Source organism: Opisthocomus hoazin, chromosome 7, assembly GCF_030867145.1.
Source record: "Opisthocomus hoazin isolate bOpiHoa1 chromosome 7, bOpiHoa1.hap1, whole genome shotgun sequence".
In the NCBI taxonomy this organism is placed as follows: Eukaryota; Metazoa; Chordata; class Aves; order Opisthocomiformes; family Opisthocomidae; genus Opisthocomus; species Opisthocomus hoazin.
Window position 1 is genome coordinate 9,015,203 of NC_134420.1, and position 27,224 is coordinate 9,042,426.

Below are 27,224 nucleotides of genomic sequence, written 5' to 3' on the forward strand. Positions count from 1 at the left end.
CAGTCAGCATAGGTTTATGAAAGGCAGGTCCTCCTTGACCAACCCGATCTCCTTCATGACCAGGTGACCTGCCTAGTGGATAAGGGAAAGGCTGTGGATGTCATCTACCTGGACTTCAGTAAGGCCTTTGACACGGTTTCGCCTGGAGAAACTGGCTGCTCATGGCTTGGATGGGCGTGCTCTTCACTGGGCAGAAAAACTGGCTGGGTGGCTGGGCCCAAAGAATTGTGAATGGAGTTAAATCCAGTTGGCAGCCGGTCACGAGTGGTGTTCCAGTTCTGCTTAACATCTTTATCAATGATCTGGACAATGAGTGCTCCCTCAGTAAATTTGCAGATGACACCAGGTTGGGCGGGAGTGTTTATTTGCTTGAGGGTAGCAAGGCTCTGCAGAGGGATCTGGACAGACTGGATCGATGGGCTGAGGCCAACTGTATGAGTTTCAACAAGGCCAAGTGCTGGGTCCTGCCCTTGGGTCACAACAACCCCATGCAACGCTGCAGGCTTGGGGAAGAGTGGCTGGAGAGCTGCCTGGTGGAAAAGGACCTGGGGGTGCTGGTCGACAGCCATCTGAACATGAGCCAGCAGTATGCCCAGGTGGCCAAGAAGGCCAACGGCATCCTGGCTTGCACCAGGAATAGTGTGGCCAGCAGGAGTAGGGAGGTGATCGTGCCCCTGTACTCGGCACTGGTGAGGCCGCACCTCGAATACTGTGTTCAGTTTTGGGCCCCTCGCTACAAGAAGGACATTGAGGTGCTGGAGTGTGTCCAGAGAAGAACAACGAAGCTGGTGAAGGGTCTGGAGAACAAGTCCTGTGAAGAGCAGCTGAGGGAACCAGGGTTGTTTAGCTTTGAGAAAAGGAAGCACTTGCCTTTTTCACACTGTTCTCAAGTATTGTCGTCTGCCACAGTGGAGAGAAGAACCTGAAGGTAGGTAGGTAGACAGACTTCATTTTGATACCTGCTTTTTTTTTTTTCCACTTCCTCAAAAAACAGGAGGAGGAATCTTTACTTCACACAAGGCCTGCTGTAGGTAAGGCCTCCAACTGGTTTTGTGGGTGTTTCAGGGCATTCACCATTCCTGTTCTCATGTTGTGTAGCTAGAAGGCTGTACCAGCAGAACTCCCAAGAAACATCAGAGTTACCTGGCATGACTTAAGATCATCTGACCTTTTATTTTATTTTGGACATTTTATGCAGTTATCTAATGTTCCGATCAGGTGTTAAGAAAAATGTTACTTTGTACAACTAAAACATCACCCATAGCTCTTTCCAGTATATCTTCCAGTTTTCTTTCATCGTTAACGCTCCTGCTGAATCTTTTCCCTGTCTTTGGACACCAGTAAAGTATTAGGTGTGAGTGCATTAACTTTCTTTTCGTTCCGACCTTTTCAGTACAGAACAGGTGTTCAGCAAAGGTAGCATCAAAGACGCTGTATCGATTCTGTCATTATTTCCCATGTGTCTGATTTGTTTTAATCTCCTTCATTAAAACTAATTTAGATGAGGCTTATTCTCAAGGATATAGAAAGTACATTTCAGTTAAAAATAGAACAGTAATTTAATTGCAAAATAAAGACTGGGACTTAATATTTGGTGAGTGGTTCATTGTTTTGTTTTAAACTGGCCTTAAATTTCCTGTTTAAAAACCCAAAATGTAAGTATTAACCTCCCCCCCTTATACGTAAGGATAGTTAAAATGCAAGGGGTTTATTTCCCTACTGGTATGTCACATTACTTTTACCTGTGATAACTATGCTCTTAAAACTGATAGAGCCATGGAAGGAAAACAATTTAAAAAAAAACAACCAAAACAAAAACAAAAACACAACAGGCTGGTTAGATTTTGAAGTTAATTTAGATAATTAACTATAGAGAAAGCTGTGATTAGCTATTGCTAGGGTTGTACTTTCAGAGTAGCCTTAAACTTCTTTGCAGCAACATACACTACGTTGAATCTTACTAGCGAGTAGCTTGCTTTACATAGTTTCTGTGTGAAACCAACTACCAGAATATTGATGTATGTCTGTTCTGAGTCAGTACTTCACTGGTTGCAATCAGATGATGATAATTGGTGATAAAGAAGGAAATGCTCCATTACCTGATCAGATGAAGGTTGGAGATGTGGAGTTTTTCTGGGGTGTTACTGGAGGAGTAGGTGCAAAGTCCCCTATTTCTACTTTCCAGTAGAGAGCAAAGAGAAGTTGCACAGAAGCAGCTGGGAACCATTTAGAATACCTTACAATCTGGCAACTAGGTAGGGCGATCTCTTGGGAATTAAAATAACATAAAATAATCTGGGCCCTCTGCCTTTTCCAGCAAGTGCTCAATAAGTAGTTCTGGAATAAATTCTTTCACTGCCAGCTTTTCATAGAAAGCCGTAGACAACACTGTGTGCTTTAGAAAGCTTGATGTTATTAAACTATAAAACTTGCTTAAAAACTCACTGATCCAAGAGGAGGAATACCTACTTTCTCAATAACAACCTGATTTAAACCTTAAATAAGCACTAAGCTCCTGAGTCTTGCCAAATCTAAGGCGTTTCTGTGTATGTGCTGCAGATCAGCTTTCAGGCATCCCTGGTTCTTTAGAATACAGCATCTAGGGAGCTGGAGCTCCCCGGTGTCAGGCAGCAAGCATCTGGGAGGTTTTCTAGGGAAGCTGAGGAAGTGTGGGCTGGATGAGTGGTCGGTGAAGTGGATAGAGAACTGGCTGAATGGCAGAACTCAGAGGGTTGTCATCAGCGGCGCTGAGTCTAGTTGGAGGCTGGTAACAAGTGGTGTCGCCCAGGGGTCAGTACTGGGCCCAGTCTTGTTTAACTTCTTCATCAACGACCTGGATGAAGAGTTAGAATGTACCCTCAGCAAGTTTGCTGACGACACCAAACTGGGAGGTGTGGTAGATACACCAGAAGGCTGTGCTGCCATTCAGCGTGACCTGGATAGGCTGGAGAGCTGGGCAGAGAGGAACCTGATGAGGTTCAACAAAGCCAAATGCAGGGTCCTGCACCTGGGGAGGAACAACCTCATGCACCAGTACAGGCTTGGGGTGGACCTGCTGGAGAGCAGCTCTGTGGAGAGGGACCTGGGTGTCCTGGTGGACGACAGGTTAACCATGAGCCAGCAGTGTGCCCTGGCTGCCAAGAAAGCCAATGGGATCCTGGGGTGCATCAAGAAGAGTGTGGCCAGCAGGTCGAGGGAGGTTCTCCTTCCCCTCTACACTGCCCTGGTGAGGCCTCATCTGGAGTACTGTGTCCAGTTCTGGTCTCCCCAGTTCAAGAAAGATGAAGAGCTACTGGAGAGAGTCCAGCGGAGGGCTACGAGGATGGTGAGGGGACTGGAGCATCTCCCCTATGAGGAGAGGTTGAGGGAACTGGGCTTGTTCAGCCTGAAGAAGAGAAGGCTGCGAGGGGACCTTATAAATGCCTACAAATATCTGAAGGGTGGGTGTCAGGAGGATGGGGACAAGCTCTTTTCAGTGGTGCCCAGTGACAGGACAAGGGGCAATGGGCACAAACTGAGGCACAGGAAGTTCCACCTGAACATGAGGAAGAACTTCTTCCCTCTGAGGGTGACAGAGCCCTGGAACAGGCTGCCCAGGGAGGTTGTGGAGTCTCCTTCTCTGGAGATATTCAAGACCCGCCTGGACAAGGTCCTGTGCAGCCTGCTGTAGGTGACCCTGCTTCGGCAGGAAGGTTGGACTAGATGACCCACAGAGGTCCCTTCCAACCCCTACTATTCTGTGATTCTGTGATTCTGTAGTAAGTTGTAAGGGGTTTATGTCCTTTTATATATATATATATGTATTACTTTTTATGGCTTCATTTGTAACTTTGTTGACAAAATCTTGTATTGTCTAGTTAAAGAACTTGGTGTGAGCTTTGTACATCAAATGTGAGTGTGCTGATAAATTGCAAAAAAGAATTTGTATTTGTATTGCATAGTTTGCATTTCATAATTTAAATTGTATTGTACACTTTTCATTCTGTCCTCAATGTTGGAAGAATGTAGGGGATCAAGTGGCAGCAGATCTCACGGGTGCCAGCCAGAACCGACTGCCTTTCTGTGCTGAGAGACTCTTATCATAAAACAACACTTGCACTGGTCTTCCCCTAAAAGTGTTTTTAATTGATCTTTTGTTAGGAGTATCTTTTTGTGGGAATCGTGTTGTTCTTGCACAAGCCAAATGCTTCCTTGGTGCCTCTTGAGGGGTTTTTATTTGGCTTCTCCTTTCTAAAGGAGAATGGGTTGCCCAAGAGAGACTGTGGTGGTATGTAAAATCTGCCTGGACGTGGTCCTGGGCAAGCTGCTCTAGCTGACCCTGCTGGTGCAGGAGGGCTGGACTGGGTGATCTTGAGAGGGCCTTTCTGACCTCGACCGTTCTGTGATTTTGTGAAAAGTGCAGGTAAGCAGAGATTGTGCAAAGTGGAAGTGTAGTTACAGCCAGGTTTTTAAACAGTATTTGTATCAAAACTTGTCCCTAATTTCACATAATTATTTGGGATGCGCAAAAGTAGTGGCTTCAGCAGTGTCTTAATTTCAGTAATACATCTTCACCCTTTATTTCTCCTGGATACAGCAGGACATTTTCCAGCTTATGCAGAGGTATGGAAACTGAAATTTTAGAGAACTGCATTTTTAACTGATAGCATGGGCTAGGTATGACTTGCTGGTAGGAGCTAGAGATTGACCGCTACGTATATGAAACTATTAATTTCTCAGAAATAAGGACCTGTGTATTATCAGGGTTGAACATTTGTCATGTTTTCTTTACAGAAGATAATCTGACAAAAGAATGGCCACTACACGCACAAATTTATCTCGAGGATATGTCCTGGAATGAAGGTATGAGTGCCTCACTGCTTGTTCCCAGTGCCTTTCATTGTCGCTGCAAATGTTTTCTGTTTCTTCTGCATCTTGTACCATTATGTTGTCTTCTGAGTTCTGCTTTTTTTGTATTTTCCTCAGATTTAGCTGTTCTGTTCTCTGAATTACCTGAATTGGAACTTAACTTTGTGATGCTTATTTTGTTGCATTCCTTCTCACCTGTCTCTTCCTGCCCCCTGCCCTTGGGCCTGCAGAGCTTGCAGTGCCACTTCTCACCTAGCGCTCTTTCTGTGCTGTAACAGAATATTTAGATTTCCAGATTCTCCCCAAATCTCACATCCATCTTGCTCTTTCTGTGATGGTAGAATGCAAGTGTTTTCATGCAGATCTTTTTCATCTGAGTGTGTTACTTCTCTCCTTTACATTACTCTAGCTTTTATCATTTATTTGCGTTTTGGATGAATGGCCGGGGTTTTTTTACTGTTCTATTTTTAAGCTATGGCGAAAAATCCTATCTACTTTCCTTTCCTCTGTTCTCTTGTTTGTTTCCTGGGTTAGCAGTCTGGTTTGGAACCATCTTTGGTCTCTCTCACGTATAACACCTCTTCATTTGTTCTTAACTGCTCTCTAAAGATCTTGGTCCTTTGTCAGAATCGAGTTCTCATTCAGCAGTACTCAGTGATGTAGTCCTTTTAACGTATGTCCGTTTCAGTGATGGGCACCTTTATTTGCTCTTTTGAAGAGACTGCACTGACCCTGGCTGTTTGGCTTGAGAATGCCCCACAGTCACCAACACACATTTTAAGAGTATAGATATTTTTTGAGCAACAAATGGTAGCAGAGGTGCCAATACTGCCAGTCCAGCAGTGGGAGGTCACACACATGAATTATGTTTTGTTATTAAGAGCAGCTTTGTGAAGAAAATCCAGAATAAATTCTTGACTCTTCTCAAGCACTAACGGCTTTTTTGTTTTCTTTTTTGGCAGATGAACAATGTTATACTCTCTCATGCCGATGTGGTGGGAATTACAGTGTCTTCAAGAGTGAAACCAAAGATGTCTCTGTGGTTTGTTGTGACACATGTTCACTGGTTATCGAGATTCTTCAATGATTGTTTCAATCAAGCACACCAAGAGTTACAAACTCTCAGAAAGACTGGACAAGCAGGGGACAGGACCTGCTAAGTGTGCGTTGAAGAAAAGGGGGGCACTGCAAGAACAAGTTCAGTCAGGCTTAAGAACAGAAATGTGCCCATTTGCTTATGTAGCTCTGCAGACATGAGGCTTTTTATTTTTTTCCTTCCACAGCTAAAGAGCCAGTTATTAAAAACCTCCAGAACAGAACACTAAGTTCTGTACAACTGGAATGTATCTCATGATCTAAATGACATTTCTTTCCCAGCAAACAACAGAGTAGCTTCTTTCAATCTCCGTCTGTATCAGCTATACCTTGGGCCCTACCTCTGAGGTTTAAATCCTTTTAACAGCTCAGATGACAAAATCTAATCAGGAGGCGTACACGTGAGAATGCTCTGAAGATAATGAAGAGTAAGGTGCATTAATGGGAAATTTTCAATTTCTACGCTAAATATTTAACTTCATTAAATCCTCACAAGGACCTGAGCCTTGGAATGAGGTGACAGAGACTCGCAGATCGACCAGGCTGGTGGTTTCAGCACGAAGTGGCAGGTCCAGCACCTGTGCACTGGCCTGTGACAGTGCATCTACATCAACATTTCAGCTTGGAGCAGGAGCGTGCTGTTGGATTGACTCTCTGCATCATCTGAACAAATGCAGTCTTCGTTCCTTGGTGAAAACTAACCAGGAACCTGGCCAGAGCCCGCTAAGGAAAACCCTGCGCAGCACATGTACGTGACTAGCGGATCCCGAGCCCCACTGTTACTGCCTTCAGCCCCAATCGGAGCATGCCACACTGCCTGCTAATGCAGGCACAGCCTACGTCTGGCTCTGGATGTGTGACAACATAATAGTGCATTGTGCCTTTTTCATCCCTTGTTAACAGTCAGTGCTAGCCTTGGCTTGTAGTAAAAACCAAAACCTTCTCACAAATCCAAGCACTTACTGTGCATAGCCAGAGGAAACAGCATAAGAGACGTATCGTTTTTGTTGATGACAGCAGTATATCGTTCCCACTTTCAAGTTAGATGTAATCTCAGAAAGCAACATCTTTGTCAAGTAAAATTTGTGTTTATTCTAAACAAAAATAGTTCCATTGATTTTAGTAGAAAATATTATGAAAGCTGGCAATAGTCACTTAAATCTTTTAATCATCAAGAAATCTATGGCCATTGGGGCTTGCACGTAGAAATCCAAAGTCATTCAGAGGCCATATCTGTAAAATAAAATACAGTTACAAGAGATTTTAATCACAACTCAAAGTTCAGTATTTTCATGTCTTATTGTTGTAATTGTTTTATAAACTGCATAATTTTTTAGCTCTTTGGTTGATGGGGTATACGAACTTTTCTCACCTGTGTGTTTCTTTTACTAGGAGTAATAACCACTATATATATAATAAACACTATATATATGGAATCATTATTCCATAGTGGCTAGAGACAACACTAGTTTATACACAGCATGCTTTGCTATGAAGAGCCTCACAATTTACTGTTTTTTTTCCAGCCTTGGAAACAAATACATTCCTGAAAAATATCTTTTAAATTCAAAGTTTTCCAGCTTGTAAACCTCTTAAGAAATTAAAAGACAAAGTATGTATATTTGATCCATCTAGGAGAAGAAAGAATACCACAAACATTACCTCCCAGTGAAAGTAGTTCTGCGAGGTGTACATTTGTATTTGCAAGATGGGCATTTGAACTGCAAACACCAAACCTTGGAAGAAAATTCCATAGGATTATAGGTAAGCTTATACCATGCACGTCGTTATAAAGGGGTGGAGTGCCTGCCGCCATCAGGGACTCTCAGCCAAGGGGCTTCTCTGAGAAGGGGACTACTATGTGGGAAAAGAAGGCGCACAGATCACGACCAAGTACAAGCACAAGTGTCAGAGAACAATGCTTACCAATAAGAAAAAACTTTCTCTCCAGAAATTAACTACATAGCTGTTCATACTACTGAATGCTCCCAGGAGTACTTTCCTCTGAACATCTGTTAATTACACGTAGGCTGCTCTTGGATGCAAAAAAAAGTAGAAGGGAATCAAGGACATTCTTTTACACTTTGTCTCCCTTGACTGCCTGTGTCTCTTTGCAACACGTGCTTTCAAAGATGGCACAAGGGGATCAGCAGGAAGAAGGGAAAGAGATGATGTTGAAGAATGAATGCCCTTCTGTGGCTCTGATCCTGTAAAAACCTCACAGCCTCTGCTCAAGATGAAGTGACCAAGACAGAAAGATGATGCACTACCTTGTTCCCAAAGCATCTGTCAGTATGGTGTTTACCTTGCTCCTTTTTCCTTACAATTTGATCTTAAGGAAGGTATGTGGTAACCTTCCAGGAACAGCAACTTACTCTTTACCTGAGTTCAGGGAACATCCACAGCTCAGAAGGAGCCTTTGCTGCTTTCTATGTCGAGTGAAAAAGTAATTTTCTCAGTTTAAAAAAGGAAGCGCAGTGCCAAGGTTCAATAGTTTGAACCACGTGGCTTGTCCCCAGCCCTGGAGACAATGACAGAAGAGGCAGAGGCAGTTAAGGATGGGCGTAGCAAGACATAGCATCAACTTACTACTAGGCTGGGACCGTGCACTGCTAGAAGCTCCCTAGGCTTGTTCTGTCAGGCCCCTTGCAGCCCTGTGCTCGGGAAAACAGAAGGGTGAGTCATCCTCAGCACCTCAAGTTCTGTGGATTTGAAGAAGGCTCACACCTCTCTTGTGCAAATATCTTAGAAAATACATGTCTTTTTTGGCACCTGCAGTTAGGGAAGAGCATGAGGAACGTCTGCTGATAGACAGAAATACACAGAGGTGACATCTGGTCTCTGTATGCATATTAGCCAGTGAGCTATTTTAAGTTCCACACAAATATCTAGAGATAGGAACCAACAACAGAAGGCTATATGTGATCTTGGTGAGAAGCAAAGCTGTGCAATTCAAGGCTCTCCAGAGGCGCTGTGCTGGCTGAAGGCTGGGTGTCAAGTCTTTGTTTGGCCTCAAAGGCAAATGGGAGTAAAAGGAGTAGGAATATCCCATATTCTAAATCTAAGCGGATCTGAGTAAAGGCCCGGAAGTTTCTTAAGCCATTCACCACAGCACAAATCTCATTTCAGGCAACTCAAATCAAACCTATTGCAACTTCTGTGAAAGTAATCAAATTTGTTTTAAATATTATTTTAACAATTTAGTTTCAAATTCATCACATTAATCTTAGTGGTAGAGAGAATGAAAACCATGTTTTATGTAGTCTGTGTGCAGGAGGGAATGTGAGAAAACAATACTCCAGGTTGGAAGGGAGATGGAACAACCCTTCTCTGTGGAACAAAGGCATGCCACCGTGTGTAGTAATTCCCGTCTTTTAGACAGAAGTTGACTGTGACTTGCTTGTTCAGACTGGCTAGTCCAATTAGCAGCTGTTTCCCCTTGCCCTCTTTGGCTTGGCCTATGTAGATTTGATCTGATGGATGGGGCTAACTAGCTCTTCTGAAGACACACTACAGGTCTATTTTAGACATGGAGCCTAAGTCCAGGGAACGCACAGAATGTCCTACCTAGGACAGGATGAAGCATGAGTTCCGCCAAAGTGGGACTCCCTAGGCTTTTACTGAACTTGCAGCTACTTTGATTTCAGTGGCCTTTTTATGGAATGAACTTGTCTCTCAAGAGTGGCAATTGATTTGGAGGCAGGGAAGAAAAGGAGCAAATATAATCAAGTATCATTATTTCTGTATGGGTTAAAAACTGGTGCACCAACATTGTCTGAGAATCCTAGGTCTAAACTTCACAGATAAGCTACAGAGAGAATTAACATTTATGTTCTGCCAAGAATAGGTTGCCTAAACACACCTGGTACAAGCTTGCTCTCTTTTGTTAAAATCCATTACTTCCAAATTAAATTTGTTTTTTTGCATCCATTACTGAAAAATGTAACAGCATTCAAAGGCAGTGCTACATCTGCTCCTCTGAAATCCACTTTAAGATAAAGCCGTATAAGCTTCCATTCTCAAGGCAGTAAAAGATTTTTGATGAAAGAGAAGTCAAACCTCTAGCAGACTACATTAAAAAGAATACATAGGTGTCTTGGCCAGTGATCTACTAATTAGCTACCACCGTGTGGACCAGCTGGATTCTGCTGCCTTTCACTATAATGTTCCACAGCAACATCCAATAGCAAGATCACTGTATTCTACTGTGAATTACCATAAACAACCCAAACTATAAGCACTCATTTGAAGAATAAAATTATTTTTGCTTTTGTTAGGCACCATATACTTAAATCTCATTAAAATGTTAAGAATCACTATTCTATGCACCATCATAAAACAACTGCTATAAAATTTGGTTAAATAATTATTTCGATTAAGTGTCAAGTGATTGCATGCTATCTTTTTAAACAGACAATATTCTGGAGTCCTAAAGTACTTCTTCAATACATAATATCTGTGTGTAAGTTCCATTAATTTTACAGAGTTTACTGCTTGCTAAATTCAGGGCTCAGTCCTGTCAGTCACTTCATTAAAGTCTCTCCAGCATCTTCCTTGTTGGGGTACAAGCTGGACACAAGTTTATTGCTGTGGAGAGATACTGTGAATAACTATAGCTGTCCACATACATAGGTTCTTAATAGAGACATTATTTGCCAACAGTCCCCTGCGCAGAGAGGTTGTGGATTCTCTTTCTCTGGAGATATTCAAGACCCTTAAAGTAGCAAACAGCAAATTTTCTACACCAGTACATCAGTTGGATTATTAATACCACATTCTTATTAAGAAGGCTGTCAGCATATTAGCATCATTTGTATCTCAGCAGTTAATAATCCAGGCTAAAACTTGGGTGGTCATGGAAATAGCCCAGTTTAGAATCAGCATCTTTTCCTCTGGTGTACACGGCAAGGCAAAGAGTACAGTGAAGGAGCAGAGAGCGCTCACTTAACGCTAGGGAAGAACTCAAAGCAAACACTACCCAGAAGGAACAGAGGCCAGACAAAACTTGGTGGTGGAGCTGAGGGGCACACATTATTTGAGCAATTAGTGATTACGGTCAATAGCTGCAAGGTTTTTTGAGAAGTCCTAAATTGTGTTCATAAAAACTGTAAATTATGTATATAAAACTTTGTTAAATTGGAAAGAGCGAATCTTTCCTGTGCATATAATACAGCTGTGCTAAATGATGTTTTTGTGGATGTGTTGCAATATACAGAGAACAGTTTCAGAAACTTTTTTTACTGTTCTGAATGGCACCATTTTAAATCTAGCTTTCTAAATGCTGGTCCGTAAGTCTGTAATACAGACTCCCTTGTTTCTTAGATTAAACTTTTTATGGAGAGGAAATTGTCTTAGTTGCTTCTTTTTTGGTAAAGGAGTAAATTAATAATGCAGATAGTATGAAAAAGTAATTTAGTGTGACATGAAGCTGTAGAATTGTTGAAACAGGAGAAGGAACCGTGGAGGTTTATATGACACAATATTGATTCAAAACATTTCTTTTTAAATAATAATGTGGCAGACAATTACGGTGGCACAGATTTGACTTTACTGCTAAGGCTTTCTCACAGGCTTAGTTTAAAAAGCAGCAACGCCAGTCTACATGTCTAAAGTATGTATGCAAGTCCTAGAAAGACAGCCTTTTCCTCCATCTTTGGTTTTTGAACTATGGAACTACACTTCTCAAATTCCAACAACAGTGAAATATGGAGCGGCCCTTTTCTACCATTTTGCAGAGGCAAGAATCAAATTAAAGATGGAATGTATATCCATGCGGGGGGGGGGTATGTGTATGTGTATGCATACGTTTGTGTTCTCATCAGGCTTGGATTTGCATGCTAAATAATTCATTCAGTTTTCATAAGCAATGACTGCTCAAAGAGCGCTGCTCAAAAAACGAGTCCTGCCTCAACAAAAACCCCACCATTGTTGAATTACCCTTTTACAGCAAGTGGCCGGTGTGTTCAAGCTTTCCTTCACATCGGCTTTGGCCAGACACTTAAGGAGACGAGTTCTAATACCTAACACCCAAGAATTTAAAATGTATTAATATAATAGTATATGATGTTTTTAGAGATTATAAATATATATACACCTTAAAACAAATGCGTCCTCTTATCAGTCCGTAAGGAACAGGTCCATAGCACCTGGAATCTGTAGAATTCCTGAGATTATCACCTTCTAACCAAACATGTCCTTTAGGCACCTAGGATAAAGCAAGATTGAAACATAAAAAGAAAATAGAATAGAATGGTATTAAGCATAGTTTGCCTTACAGTATGTTTTCTGGTTCCTGTGTTCTGTATTTCTTGACTGTATAATGAACTAATTTTTTGTTGAATCTAGTAAGACAGAGCGCCAGGTTTGGAGGGATGAGAAGGAGTGCTCCAAAGTATCTGTTCTATCATGTGCTCAAAAAACAATGGTTTGCAACAAAAAATCCAAAATGAAGATGTAAGAGGTTAGACCAATGTGACAGGGTCATTAATTTAATAGACTTCAAAAGAGGTCATTAGGATGTTGACTGAAAATCTGCCCTCCTGTCGCAGTAACAGCATGAACAGGGCAGCCACACACTCATCAACATCCTGGGGCCAGCACCAAGGCTAGACCTGTTAGTAGATTCATGATGAACTAACGGGTAATTGATTGTGACATCAATTACGAATAATCTCATCATTTTATCGGAGTAGGCTTGTCAAAGTTCTAATTAAGATCACAGTTCATTCTATGTGCAGGCAGAATCCACAATGCATTATATTGCAATAATGATGATCACAAAACAGCGAATCCCTTTTTATAATTTGAAAATTAATGATGGTGACCTTATACTATATGACAAAGACCTTTCATTGCCTATATATATTATGCATTAACTACATTACATACCATAGATTCATGGCATTCACTGACTGACTCAATGACAAAATGAGAAATAGCAACATAGCTATATTAGTTACCTAAATAAGAGTATAAAGCTTTCATACATGAAAAAGTTGCTACTGTAAGTCTTAAACTAAGATTTTCATTGGGAATATGCAACACTATTTTGATTAAAAAAAAAAAACAAACCACATTTCAGATATAAATAACCTCTTACAAGTTACCAAATAAAATACTTGTTATTTTTCTAATCTGTTTTTGTTTCTAAAATTCTAAACCAGGCTGAGAATTTTAAAGTAGCAACATATTCTCAATCTAGATAATATTTAACGTGGACTTTAACATACATTTTTCCAAAACCAAATATGCACTTGAAACATTAATATGCTCACAATTCAATGGAAAAAAAAATACAGAAACAAAATTAAACACCCCCCCCCGCAATGTCAAATGAAACTCAGAGTTTGAGCAGTATAAACATTTATGGTTTAGAAATAAGCCACATGGACTCATAAATACAATAGTCTACATATACCGAATTCAAGAATAACAGACTAAACAAAATAACCACTCCAGTAGTAAAAGTCTGGATGTAAATCATTAAGAATAAAGCCAGGTCTCCCAGATAAACATTGGAGGAGAATGCAGTTGAAGTAGAATTGTCGGTACTGACAAGTATCTGGCCAGGTAACACAGATTGGGAACCTTGTCTTGAAATAAACCTTTCAGGCTCTTGCTGAGTCATGCTCCCGCCTGCCTGGGACCCGACTAGGAGCCGAGGACAGCACGCTACCCGAGCGTCCCTTCGCTGAGCTGTGGCAAATGCGTAAGCTATGGATTAAGAACCAATAGTTTGTCTCTGACGGTGGCAAAAAGAGATGCTCGTCATGGAAAGCACGCGTGAGCCTGTCCATCTTCTCTCGACCACCCCGCTGTGTTTCTCTGGTATCCCGGACAGGTGCGTTGGGCACGTCGGAGGGCACGCATCCCTGCCTCATCATTCCAGAATCTATATGTGGAGCTACAGACCAGCAATATGTCTAAACCCTTTTGAAACCTACTGTCTCCTTCCAGTCTCCTGTATAAAGGACTGCTGCCTTGTTTCCTTTAAACTAATTTGCTAGTTCTATCAAGGTCCTTCTTGTTCTCCCAGTCCTTCAATACAGGAATTCCGTATTCCACTTGTCTGCCACCTTTATTATTTTGTAGGCTTACCAGATTGCTGGCCTGTGCACGAAGGGCTTTCTCTGGGAAGGCCAGTTGATTTCAGCTAGATGACTTGGGCCCTCCTCCTACACAAGCAGCTTTGCAAACAATACAACCAACCAGAAGTAAATTTTAAAATAAATATTGTATCCAGAGTCAAACGACCTGTATAGAGTATACATCTCATCAGATGTGGACGGATGTTTTTTGATAAGTCTCCATTTGAGAATGTACTGACATGCCTATTTTCCTCAAAAATTCTGTGGTATGCAGCCTATTCAGGATGTCCAGCAGCAATTGTCAGGTTAGTTGGATACTCATCTTCACTTATTCACTGTGCCCTCATCGAAAGCATTCCCTGTGTCCACCGTTACACAGGAGCTTGTTTTTCAGGTGCATATTACAATGCAAAGCAGCGTTCTGACCTTCTGGAGCAAACTCTCCTGTCCAGCATCTGCCAGAATTACAAGTCGTACATCAAACTACTGTCATTTTGAAAGACTATCTCAGCAAATACACAAAAAGGAGAAGCATGAATTACTATGAAAAAAAGATATTTTTTTTTTTAATGAAATAAAAAAGCAAACCCACATTAACATTTCACATTTCTGAAAACGCGTCACTTCTTGCAATGTGCTACTGCTTCACACGCAGGACACGACCAGCTCCCCTCCCCTGCTTCCTCCTTGCCCCAATCCGTAGGCAGAACATGAAGCTCATCTGTCATTATGCGAAATAAGGACCCGCTCATAGCACAAGTACATCCAAGCACTTCAAGACCTTCCCGTTTTTCTTCCATGCTCTAAAAGTATAAAAAACAAAGTGCTTTTGCCACCTGTGGCACATCACTTACTAGTTCTAATACTACTAATAATTACTTGTCTAGACAAGATGCTCGTAGTTTGCATTCCAGACAGAACATTTGCAATGAAGTATATTCCTATATTCTGAAATTCACCACTTTGGGTAACTTTCATAGTTCTCCACGGAAGCTATGACAGGACCCTACACCTCTAAATTTGTTGTTAAGGGTACTGTCACACTGTATGATTCATCTAGAGATAATACAGTATAATACCTTTGTATGGTGCCTGCCCATCACCTAGGCATGTCACTACAACCTAGAATTAAGATAAGCAATAAAAATCACATGAATTACATGAACATGTGAAACCAAATACCAGTGACAGGCCATAATTGTTAATTAAAAAAAAAAAGAGCTGTTTAAGCCCCTTTGAAATAAAGGCTAAAGCCAGAATCCTCAAGGGTTTATGCACCAAGCTTTTTCTAGACCAGCTCACTGATTTCAGTGGGATTACTCCCATTTAATAAAGTTAAGTCTGAGTATCAGCCTTTGCAGAATCAAGACCTGATCTGAAACGCCTCAAAGCTATGCAAGTACAGTAGCTGGGAATAAGATACATTTTTAACCAAAGGAAAAAAAAAATCAAAAACTTGTATTTGTAGTAATAATATATTAATTGCACACCAAGAGGCTGCTGTTGCCAAAAAACCCAAGGCAATAGGAAAGGCACTCGCTTGACAATCCACAATGTTGCATTTTGGTACCTACTGACCATGGACCATTCTCTTGGACAAAACTAATTGTATCTAAGCAGTACAGCTGAAATCACAGTTACCATTACTACACATGGCAAGACTGGGAATACAAAAAGTACTGACAAGAGTGCCAAATCATTTCACTTCGGCAGGGCAGCATTTCAGTTCTCCCCTACGCGTAGGCCAGAACTAAGATGTGTAAGTCTCACAGGCCCAGCACCTGAATTTTCGCATAACAACCTGTGGGTCACGCGCAAACCCTGCAATTCCACAGCCGTGCAGGTTCATGTGAAAACACGCTGCCGCCGATCCTCTGCTGCCTCAGCAACCCTTGTGCCTCTGGTTTTGTGCGGATTATCCGAGGATTTACTTCCAAGGAACAGCAGTTCTCCGGCAGAACCGGTTGTCTGAGGTGCAGCTCATATGCATGAGAATACAGGGCCCTGATCAGACTCCTGAGGCTTCCCTCCTCTCCTTCCAGGGCTCTGGTACAGGAGCAGATAGACCAGCAGAGCGAGATTATCATTTAGAACAACTGAGCTTGTGGCAGTAGGTTACTCTGTTTCAGCTCACATAAATAAGCATCTTTCACTGCAACAAACTGGCTAAAATTGCAGGGCTGTAGTCATTTACTTAGTGGTATAGTTAAAGTGGCACAACTGAAGTACAGGTCAGGTACTTGATGCATACTTACTGACATTAAACATTATTTTACATAAATGAGGGTGGGGGGATCAACAAAGAATTACATTCTTTTGCTCTTTTCACATGACACCAAACTTGGAGTAACTCACTCAGTAACTTCAAGAGATGAGGTGGCTGCACTCCAGTATGCACATTAAAGGCATACTAGAAAATTAATATACTGAAAATCAGATTAACAGATTAAATTATCTGCCTCAAAAATACCCCCAAACCCAACTAAATGCAAACAGGCTTTTGCGGTTTGGGTTGGGTTTTTTCTTTTGGTGGGGTTTTTCTTTGGTTTGTGATTTTGGGGTACTTGGGGGGGGGGGGGTACTAAAGATGAAGAAGTATGGATTTTTAATAAATAAATGGAGAATTATAAACACGAATCTCTTGCAATCTCTCCTTTTGGAATTCCAAGCAGTCTGTGTTTGTCAAAGAGCATCAGTACGTACAATCAGCTGGGAGCAGATGAAGTTTGAACTTTCGTAAGGTCACAGGTATTCACATCACCTCCAGCAATATCAAAGTTTCAAACTTAAGAAGAACTTTAAATCATTCCCATCTTTTCTTTTCAGTTCAGAGGCTTCCTTCTTGAGCTACGATAAGAACTAATCTCAGTGCTGGACAAAAGAATAAAGTCTGCAAGTTCTCATCTATCCCTACTAAGGTCTATTTAAGTGCCTCCTACTTTGGTACAAGCAACAAATGTAATTGCTTCATGGCCTGCGGGTGTTCATTTAACAAAAGAAGCTTTTGTGAACAAGCCACAGGTGTTACCTTTCTTGATTAAAGTGAAATATGATGAAAGAATCTACAATATCGAATAACAAATTTACTAAATACTGATTAAATTGCCTTATTTAAGTTAGGATAAAATATACACCACAGAAATGCTGCAGTTGTTTTATCGCTCTATACTTGCAAGTTTCACATAACTATTCCTTAATCCTTTATTTATTAATTCAGAACCAAAAGTGAATAATGCTTAACAGATACTCTATTTTTAATGATCCAGTTGCTCTAGGCACCATTTCCGTAGGCTTATCATAAACATTGTTCATATTAAGGCTGCCATCTGTTTAAAACTCAACAACATTAATTAGCTCAATATTTTCCAAAATCAGCATAAGCATTTACATGTCCTTTTTTTGTGCTGGAAAAAGCTATGAAGTGGTGGCAACCACCCTGGAACTTCAACAGTGTAGCAGATCTGAAGTCAACATCTTCTAAGCATCACTAAAGGGCTGAATTACCTGGAATTCAATACTTCTTCAAAAAAATAGAACAGAATGAATTTACCTTAAATTCACAGGTACTGCCAAACAGTTTAGAACTTTCCTTTCACTTACTGAAGTTTCAGTTGCTTATAAGACATAATGTAGTTGGCCCAGTTTGTTTAATTACACATATTAAAAAGAATATATTATGACCTTGGTCCAGATTATTATGAGAAAAGATGACAATGGAACACGAACAGGTTTTTATACAGAAATTAAATTCACTATGGTTAAATATTATATTATGAATTCTTTCTCTATATTAAGAGTCATTGGTTGTTTTAATAGAAAATTTATAAATAGATAAAATATACAGACTTGCCTATCTTTAAGCTTGGAAATTAATTATTAACCAATATTAAAATCACTTAACCTTCAATGGTAGCAATGTTAACTCGTGTACTACAAGGTAATTAAGATATTAGATTTGAGTTTGTAAGACATTTTTCTCTATCATGCAAGTATACCAGTTGAGTGTTGTTCTTTAAAAAAAATTGGGGAAGCTGGTACAGTAATCTGTCAATACATTCCTTGGTTATTTGAATGTTTGGTTTTTTACCCATTGTTGCTCCTTCTAAACATTGTGTAACACACAAATAGCTACTGCTGTTCCTGAGCTTGCTTACTTGAAACCTAAACGGTCTGATCGCCACGCTCACTGCCTGATGGCAAAGGTCACAGAATTTTCATCTCAGGAATATCTATGCCAGTCAAATGACTACAAGATACGCTTTCTCTCAGTATCCCTTTTTGGCTGTTGCAAAAGTTTCCAGCTGTGTTAAACAATAATTCAAACACTTGCATGCATTGGTTGCACACAAACTTGCATTGTTTACTTTACATCAATAAATATTCTCATTTAATATTCAGATCCAGAGCATATTGTTCAATATGCTGATTTGAATCAGCCTGAAAAGCTATATATCCAATTTTTAAAATCTTTTGCTGCAACCCTAAATTTAAATTATTAGCCATCATTCCTTTTCTAAAAATATTAGTTACAATTAATTTAAAATTATTTTAAAATTAATTAATAAAAACTATGAGCAAGTATTACTGTCATGAAGAATAATGCCCAGATTTTTCACTTGTTACCACCTCTCTTTACATTAAAGCAATGGTTCTCTTTTGAAAACAAAATCATTTTGCTTTAAATAGTGAAAAATTATCTAAGGTTTTTAATCCACTATAGTTTTGAAATGTTCATATTTTACAGATGTTCCTAGGCGAAAACTTTCAAAACTTAATCTCCTAGCTACATCTAGGAACTCCTGAAAAAAAACCCCACAAGCAATCATTGAGAATGACTTAATTCTTTTCTTCTCCAGGAAACAGACGATGTAACAGGGTCACCCTAAAGTACAGGTGAGACCAAAACACCTATGGGTTCAAACCCCACCGGGAACTTACTGGCTAAACCACAAATCCCATTACCATCACTGGTACGTCTGGGACAGAGGCATACCTGTACTGTGATCTAGCTAATAAGGCTGGTAGCAACAACGGCCAATAAATACTCTGTGCCAGATAAACAAATCTTAAAAGTGTCGTCTCCCAACTCCATCAGGAGTGACCTGGATCTCTGCTAATCAGTCTAAGGCCTCAACTCTGCACCATCTCATCATCATTTCAGACAATCAGAAGCCTTCACTAGTATGTATAGCGGAGGAAAAAATTTAAATAGGACCTTCATTCATATGTGAAGCTGATATAGGCAGACTATAATGTGATCCAAATCTTCAGGGAGTCCTCAAGTAGTTGGTTTCATCATCCCGAGAAGCTTCCTAGAAGTTATTACTGAACTTAGAGGAGTAACAGAACCATAACATCCTGAAGGTTCCAACTGATCTGACCAGCACAGCCAAGACAGCTATAAATTCAGAAGTGAGTGATCTTGAAACCACTTTCCCTTAAATCAGTGAGGAGACTTCTTTATGTTTTTTCTTCAGAACGAACAGGCTGAACAGAAGAACCACGGCAACGTGTCAGAGCCCGGGCTGTGCTTTCCCCTACCCCAGTGTAGCTGACCTGCTCTGGAGACCAGCCGATACAGTGCAGCTGCCTCATCTGCGTTCAGACTGTGGGGAAGAGCGAGCTGTTTGAGATGCAAGAGACCTCAGTGGGATCTCATTCCGGAGCTGCATTTAAGCTGGGCCTCTGGCTGCTGGTCCCCGCCCGAGCTATGGTGCAGGCACGCCTGTGTCTGGCCACCCAGCGCCCTGACCCCCAGACACAAGGACGAGCTATGGGGAACGGTACCAGTGCCGTTGTGTCAAGTAGTGCCACTCGCATGCTCTTGAAATAACAAAAACAAAACAGCAAAGGTATAAAGACTAATCCACTTGAGCAGAAGAAACCCTGAAAAAGGTGGGAAGTAGACTGATAAAATTCTTTGTGTTTCCCTTAAATAATTCAGTTTTGACAAAGTAGAATTTTGATTTAAAATTACTTCTTAGAAGATTCAAGATTAGCTCCAGTCATAAACTTCCTGTAGTAGGATACAGAGGGATCTGCAAACTAAACAAATTCGCCAAATCAGTTCTTCCTTCCCACTAGACATTTAGCATATCTGCTTCTTAAAATTATGGCATAACTCTCTCTTGAGCCTCTAGAATGCTAGAACTAAGGAGAAGAAGAAAGAGTAGGGTATTTCCTTTCTCCTGACCAGCAACTATGAAAACTGAGATTACTGAAATACTAAACCATAAGGGTAAACTAGCTATTAAGACACTAAGGACAAAGGAAAACGAACTAGTGTTTTGAGAACTTCATTTTTAATTGCTCTTCAGGATATTTTAAAAAGACTATCCAATGGTATTGAGCGCTCTGAAATATCAAACCGCTCTTCAGTGTCTTATGTTGTGCATCCAAAATCTGTATTACTGTCTAGTGATCAAGAAATTGTGTTGTTTACATTAACATAACATTATTCTTAGTACCCACATAATATTCTTACTACATTTCACAAGGACTCTTTAAGAGTTAACAGCACTGCGTAAGACCGCTTCTCTGATCTGCAAACACAGTAAGACCCATTATCTTTGGAATTATGTTAGCTCTAGGGTTAACCACAGGATGAAGAGATGCCATCTCCGCAATGAACCTCATTTTCGTGCAAGGTAAACACACTTCCCCCACGTCGGCTAGTCTCACAGCATTAGTGGTGCGTTGTGATTGATTACAGGCAGAGTGTTGCTGAGATATGGATTTGTATCTCAGCTTTTTATCACTATGACTTGCAAAAGGCAGTTCCTTATTTGCAGACTCTAGCTGTATTAAGTGACATTATTAGGTACTACTTTTATTTAAGTGACACACAGGCTTAGCGTATCAGTGGTTTATGACATGCAAACTGTTTTAATCTGATGACTTACTCCTCACTTTTTCAATTTGTAAATAGGAGCTGCAGCACAATAACATATGGTACTAAAGAAATTAAAGCTAAAGTAAATGACATTAAAACAAATTCAAATAGAACAATAGGATACTCAATCTGAATTATAAACCTGGATCTGCATTAAGACTTTTAAAAACAGGAAATAAAAACCTAAATACGAAAATTAACCTTTCAGCTGTTTTTTTTAAAGACCACTTCAGGGGTTTACTGTGATTGAGTAATTTCCTTCTTAACCCTCACCATTTAAATCTTATAGTTAAATGAATAAATCGGTAAAGACCTATTTTAATAATTGAAACTATATCTGAACACCACATTACTAAAAATTAGTTGATTAACTTTCGGGCTCATACCACATTGTTTCTGATACAGTAAAAACATGTTATGCATTATGCCTAATGCTCATATTCCATACCAAATATCAATAAAAAGGCAATGAAAAGAAAAATTACATTTTCCTAGCTTTGTAATACTATAGCAGCTTACCCAAAAAAGGTATTTCATTATCCTTCTCATGAAAATAGGAAGATTCCCCTCATTATTATTCCACAGATAAGATCCATCCTCTAGCATATGAAGCATCACGTACCATAAAGGATTCAAAGTAAAGACATTCCTAGTGTACTTAAATTATAATTTAAGCATGTGCTTAAGTTATACCAATCAATTCGGTATGTGGGATTAGTTCCATCAGCTTGTAATCCAACAACAACTCCATCAAAGACCACTTTTTGGTACAGCCTTACACTTAGTGCACTCTGACAAAAATAATTTTTCTCATATGATGTATTACTTCAGCTAAGCATACCAGCAACAGCATTTTTATGCCACTATAATAACTGCCAATGCTATACTGCATTTCTACACAACTGAAATACCCATTCTCAAAAAAATCATAAGTTGAAGAACTTTTTCTATTTTTCATATTTATTATAGCATGGAAGGTTGGTTGATTGGTTGGTTTTTAATCTACAGGTACCTACTTGGTTGTTTGCAGCAATAAAGTATCCCATCTGTGTAATTTTACAGAAAGCACATTGTAAACAGAGTTCTCCATTTTCCTATCTATCTATATAAGCCATCCAGAGAAGTATATTCAGCAACGAAACAAGATTGGAAGCAGCATGTGATTTCAGCATTCTCTTCCAAATAAGAATCATGTATGATAGTGCTTCTAAGCACAAAAATCCCCAACTTAAAATCTGTAAAATATGCCAACACTAACACTGACGCAGTCAATACAGACTAAGCACAATTCCTACTAGGACGACTATAAGGCTCCTCCTCTTGGGTTGACAAGAGAAGCAGCCTCTCAGAGGTGTTTTCACTCTCAGTTGCGTTAAGTCCGTTGACTGACATTATTCTGACATCGCCAGTAACTGGCTAACTCACAATACCTAACCATTAGTTGGCAAACACCAGCAAAGAATGAAGCAAAGGTTTAAACTACCTAATTTGGTAATATTTCTGGCACCTGACACTTTCTATTTACTGTACTGTAGTAAGTTTGCAAACATGACAGCAACTCGCTATCACTCCCCAAAAAAGGAGGCCAGTTAGTCAAGAAAAGCTGAGCAGTTCACTAAAATAAAACCAAACAATCCTCTGACCTTACACACTTTAGAGTCACTGCATTCAAGTATCACCCAGAGATTTCTCGTTTTAAAAAAAGCAGTTAGGAGCCCAATATAAACAACAAAACTCAGGACAATTCTAGGCTTTGCCCGCTTACGGAGCGCCCGCAATGGTACCTTTCCCTGGCAGCTGGACACCCTGGGCAGTCCTTCTGGACGTTTGGGTTCCTAGCCAAGGCCTTTCCTCAGAGTTTTGACACTTTTTTTTTTTTCCAAAACCTCAACTCAAGTTAATTCTTCTCAAGCAAGTACCAACGAAACAAACAGCCAGTTCTCTGTATATCTGCTGCTGCTATTGGCTTTGAACAAGTTTGTGTTTGAATTAAAAGTGCATAGCACAGTGGGTCACTAAAATAGGGAATCTGATTCGACAATTACCTAAATACAGACATGTATCACTTTTTCCCTCCCCAACAAGAACAATTTACTTAGTGAATAATGCAGTGTAAGTTATGAGCGTAAAGTGCAGATATCTCTGTTGAGAATATACTCTCCTGTAAGGGAAGTGTCTCCTGAACAGATGGGAAGATCTACCTCTTCAACAACCACTGAACACAGGAGGAACACAGATATGCACTAACAAACGAAAGCATTTCCATTTAGATCATTTCTCCCCCTAGATACAAGTTACGATGGAAGAACTAAGAAAGCACGCATGGCACTTTGCTGTTTTCCACACATCAGCCTTTATGAAAAACACACACAGGAAAACAGGAGATGGACTCTGCATTCCTCATCCTCTCATTCTCTTTACATTCTGTATTAAAATTGAAGACAAGAAATCTTACGCCTAGAGCAGAAGTTGTTCGGCTGGATATTCATTCGATTACCTCAGGGTTTCCAGGAAGGCTGATAGCCTGTGAAGTACAAACCTTTCCTGAACTTCCTTTTCAAGAGTCAGATAAGCAAAGAACAAGATGCTCAGAGAAATTCAGCTTGCATCTTCTCGGTTTACACAGAATTCAGGCTCTATTTCAGGTCGTTCTGCACAGGGCAATTTATATTTCCCCTAAATTACTACTCCCATAGGAGCTAGAAAATTTCTTCAGCTTGGTACAAAAGATGAGGATTTCGGGGGGTTTTCAGCTGTTTTTCTTTTCCTTGGTTAACGAGCAACACAATTTCATTTATGGAAAAACTAAATGCTCTGTCTTCCCCTTCAACACATAGCAGAGAATGAGTTCCTTCTTTCTGTCCACAAGCGACAGAAGTGTAAACAGAAGCTCTGGTGGTAGCGGCACTGGATCAGAAGGGCAGATCAGAGGCAGATGTCCGAAACATCTCGCCTCAGCGCTGGAGTGGAAGAAACAACAAATCCAACCCCTCAGAACAGGGTCTGAATCGCGTCATTGCCTTCTGGTCCTAGGTCTTGACTAAATCCAGACACCCAATCTAGACACCATGTTGACAAGAATTTTGCCATGGATTTTAGTAAGGACAGACTCCACTTCAGCTGCTTAATACAAATGAAGCAACGGTACCTGAAGGCATGCTGGTGAAGTTGGCTGTCTTTATGGTAGCTAAACTCTTAAAGGATTTACCTATCACAAACTGTAGCTGGCTTCAAGGAGTGTTCCATAAAGTTCTCTATGCACAGGACTTTAGCTACAGGCCAGACAGTAATTCTTCTTACGGCAACTGTGAGGATGAAGTGGATATGAAAAGGCAACAGAGCATCTTTCTTTCAAGATTCAAAACACCTGCACAAAGCCCAATGTCTCCACAAGGTGCTGAGCAGAGGTAATGGTCAAACATGCTTCTGGGAAAACAACATTTTTCTGTGATCATGATTTCTGATTATTTTTCTAACGATACCCTAAAAAGAAGTTGCTGAAAACATCTGGTTGCAAATCTTTCCAAACTTCTGTTAAGTCTGCCTGTACAAGGACAAGTCAGTATTAAGAATATTTTTTTTCCTTTTTATTTCATCTTTTTCACCTGACAAGTTAGGAAAATTACTATCATAATTTTCCAACCATATTCAGAGAATATTGTCATACTGAATTACAGACATACACTCAAATATGATTTTGAAAGCAAAATCCTCAAAGCTATTGCAGTGACAAAATTTTCACTTCTTCTTTACAAAACAGAAACAGTTTTGCCTTAAGACCAACCCCTTGAGACTGCCATCTGTACTGCACTTTATGCACAGAATTTCAGAGTATTCTTCCAGGGAAGAAGACCTAAGCAAAGGGCAAAGCAAAAATATCATCTGCCTACACTTCCTGCAGAGACAAAAGACACTGAGAAAGACGGCTTGCCATAAACAAGCAACATTTTACTGTACATATACAAGAAGAAAGAATAATTTATAAACATCATACTTTATGATTTATGACTATACTCAAATATTGCAAATCCTTTACAGACTACCAGGCCTACTTAAGTAATCATTAATTTACAAAGCAAGAAACTCTAATACTTACATAGCTGTGACTCTTAAGGAAATCTGAAGGGTTGCTTGTGCAGACTTTATCCCCTTCCAAGCCAATTACTCTTTTACAGATATTTGATTTGGGGTCATTTGGGCTTTTCACAATTACAATATCTCCTCTGAGAGGAAAAAAAAGAAACAAAAACAAACAGAAGACCTCTAAGTACACACTACTTGGCTGAATACATGTGCATCAATGTCTATACCCCAAAAATATTCAAATAAAGGTAACTTCCTTCAGCTGAAAATTTTTGTCTACAAGTTTGGTTTCTTCAGCTTCACTCAGGGTGTAATTTTACAAAGATTGTAAAGTAAGTTTGGAGAGATTCTTTGTTATCTAGACTATTTAAAACATTAAAGACTACATTTTAATTGACAATGCTTTGATGAAACGAATGCCACTTAACTTGATCCTGTATATATATATCCTCTCTCTGTATGTATGAAACAGAACAGATTCTGTGTTGCTAGACGTTATTGACCAAATGTTATTCTTCCAGTGGAACTTCAAATGTCTAACCTGAGATTGTAAGACCTTATATTACTTTTGCCTCCTGATTATATACATTAGATTGTACAGTGAAACAGTTCACCACAAAATGGGTGAGGGCCCTGAGCCTACTGTGCTCTACACAACACAGTAATAAAATGACATTTGATAAACAGTACTTAAACCATTTGGTCCCTTTCCTAACAAACTATCTGAGCACAGCAATACCTACAGCTTGGTTTGCAAGTAAGGCAAAACTGCTGAGAGGAGAAGTTACAGTCACACAATAGAATTGTTCTAGGAAAAAAAAAATGGGGGGACTTATTTCCATTATTTGGACAAAGCTGTAAAAGTGACAGGGACTACATCCTAAATGACTTCTGACAAGTTGTTTGATTGGTTGTATGTGCTGATTACTTTAGCTTCCATCAGACACAATGAGAGGAGATCTATGAAAAATTACTATTCAGAAGCAGAAGAACATATGAAAAGTAACGGACAGATAGAAAGTAGTTATTGACAAGCTCTGGCAAACTGAACGTAAAATCTAGTCTCAACAAAGGAGCATACTTTCGAATACAATAAAAGTGGCGGCTAAGGTTCTCCGAAAAGACAATATCAGAATTTTGAATGGTTGGTTCCATGGAAGGTCCAGAACACTGCAAATTAAAAATAAATGAGAAAAAAAATTACTATTTCCAATTACTTTTATCTAAAATACATTAATATTCAAATTATTTGCTAATAAATTAGAAAAGGTGTAATAAAAAGAACAACTAAAAAAGTGAGATCCTCCAGGGAACTCCTGATACAAGTAAAAGGTGAGGACAGGCTCCAGAGCACCCGTAACTCTGCTATGGCTCCGTAATCGCTCAGGATCAGTCCTGAACTGCGTTGGGTGCTCCAAGCCCCTGCAGATTCATTTCAGCGCCTCATCTGCAGGAAATTATTAGGAGCAGCACTTGGAGCTCTGCCACCTTACCCCTTTCTTCAGCCTCCGTAAAAAGAATCACCACTGAAGCTGCAAGAACAGCTCACAACCAAGCCCCACTAGGTCCTGCAGCAGTATCTGCTAGGTTTAGGAGGGGGAGGCAGAGTAGAACAGCCAGAAATTTGCCCAGAGTTGGAAACGAGCATTTCCCATGGCATTCTTGGTAACTCCTCTTTCTGGAAGAACATACTCTCTGCAAAAAGCTTCATCATAGTTTCCCATTTGCTTCAGTCATGCCTCAAACAACAACTTAGCAAAAACCAGGAATGCCTGAAGTAGAAATAACTTTTATAAAGGCCGGACCTGTGTCCAAAAAATAGGCATTTACTAAACACACTCTGAAAAAGCTTTAAAAAAAAAAAGAAACCTGAAATATTGGCATTATCACATGTAACGATTTTGGTATTATAGTTTTATTTTCTTTTAAATGTCATGAAAAAGAAAGTTACCACAACAATTCCTCCAAGGTACTCAAAGGCACAATGCGCCATGCAGCCATATTGCACAGTATACCCAAGAAATCGAAAGGTTTTTCCTAGGACACTGCGAAGCATGGTATAGTGTTATGCCGTTCAGCTGGTTCTAGTCTATAGCAAAACAGAAGAATATCATTCATTTGTAACAAACAACATTTACAAAACTATCTTTTGTATCTAATAACTGATGGACAACATCTTTTAAAAAAACAGTGAATAAAACAAATAATCAGATATACCC

The 27,224-nt window shown here is 39.9% G+C and overlaps 2 protein-coding genes across 3 annotated transcripts in view; one reads left to right on the forward strand and one right to left on the reverse strand.

Annotated features, from left to right (window-relative positions):
* DNAJC24 (DnaJ heat shock protein family (Hsp40) member C24) overlaps positions 1–6,643 on the forward strand; it is a 39,419-nt gene extending 32,776 nt beyond the window's left edge. The window contains exons 4-5 of the mRNA XM_075425236.1: positions 4,774–4,842; positions 5,811–6,643. Of these exons, the coding sequence (XP_075281351.1) occupies positions 4,774–4,842; positions 5,811–5,935 (194 nt within the window). The 3' untranslated portion in view covers positions 5,936–6,643. The remainder of the gene's footprint in view (positions 1–4,773; positions 4,843–5,810) is intronic.
* Positions 6,644–7,092: 449 nt separating this feature from the next.
* Positions 7,093–27,224, reverse strand: part of IMMP1L (inner mitochondrial membrane peptidase subunit 1) — a 37,324-nt gene continuing 17,192 nt past the window's right edge. For both annotated transcript variants that reach the window (XM_075425234.1, XM_075425235.1), the window contains exons 2-6: positions 26,957–27,094; positions 26,087–26,175; positions 25,019–25,145; positions 12,038–12,148; positions 7,093–7,176 (exon numbers count right to left, since the gene is read on the reverse strand). In XM_075425234.1, the coding sequence (XP_075281349.1) occupies positions 7,108–7,176; positions 12,038–12,148; positions 25,019–25,145; positions 26,087–26,175; positions 26,957–27,061 (501 nt within the window). In that variant the 5' untranslated portion in view covers positions 27,062–27,094 and the 3' untranslated portion in view covers positions 7,093–7,107. The remainder of the gene's footprint in view (positions 7,177–12,037; positions 12,149–25,018; positions 25,146–26,086; positions 26,176–26,956; positions 27,095–27,224) is intronic.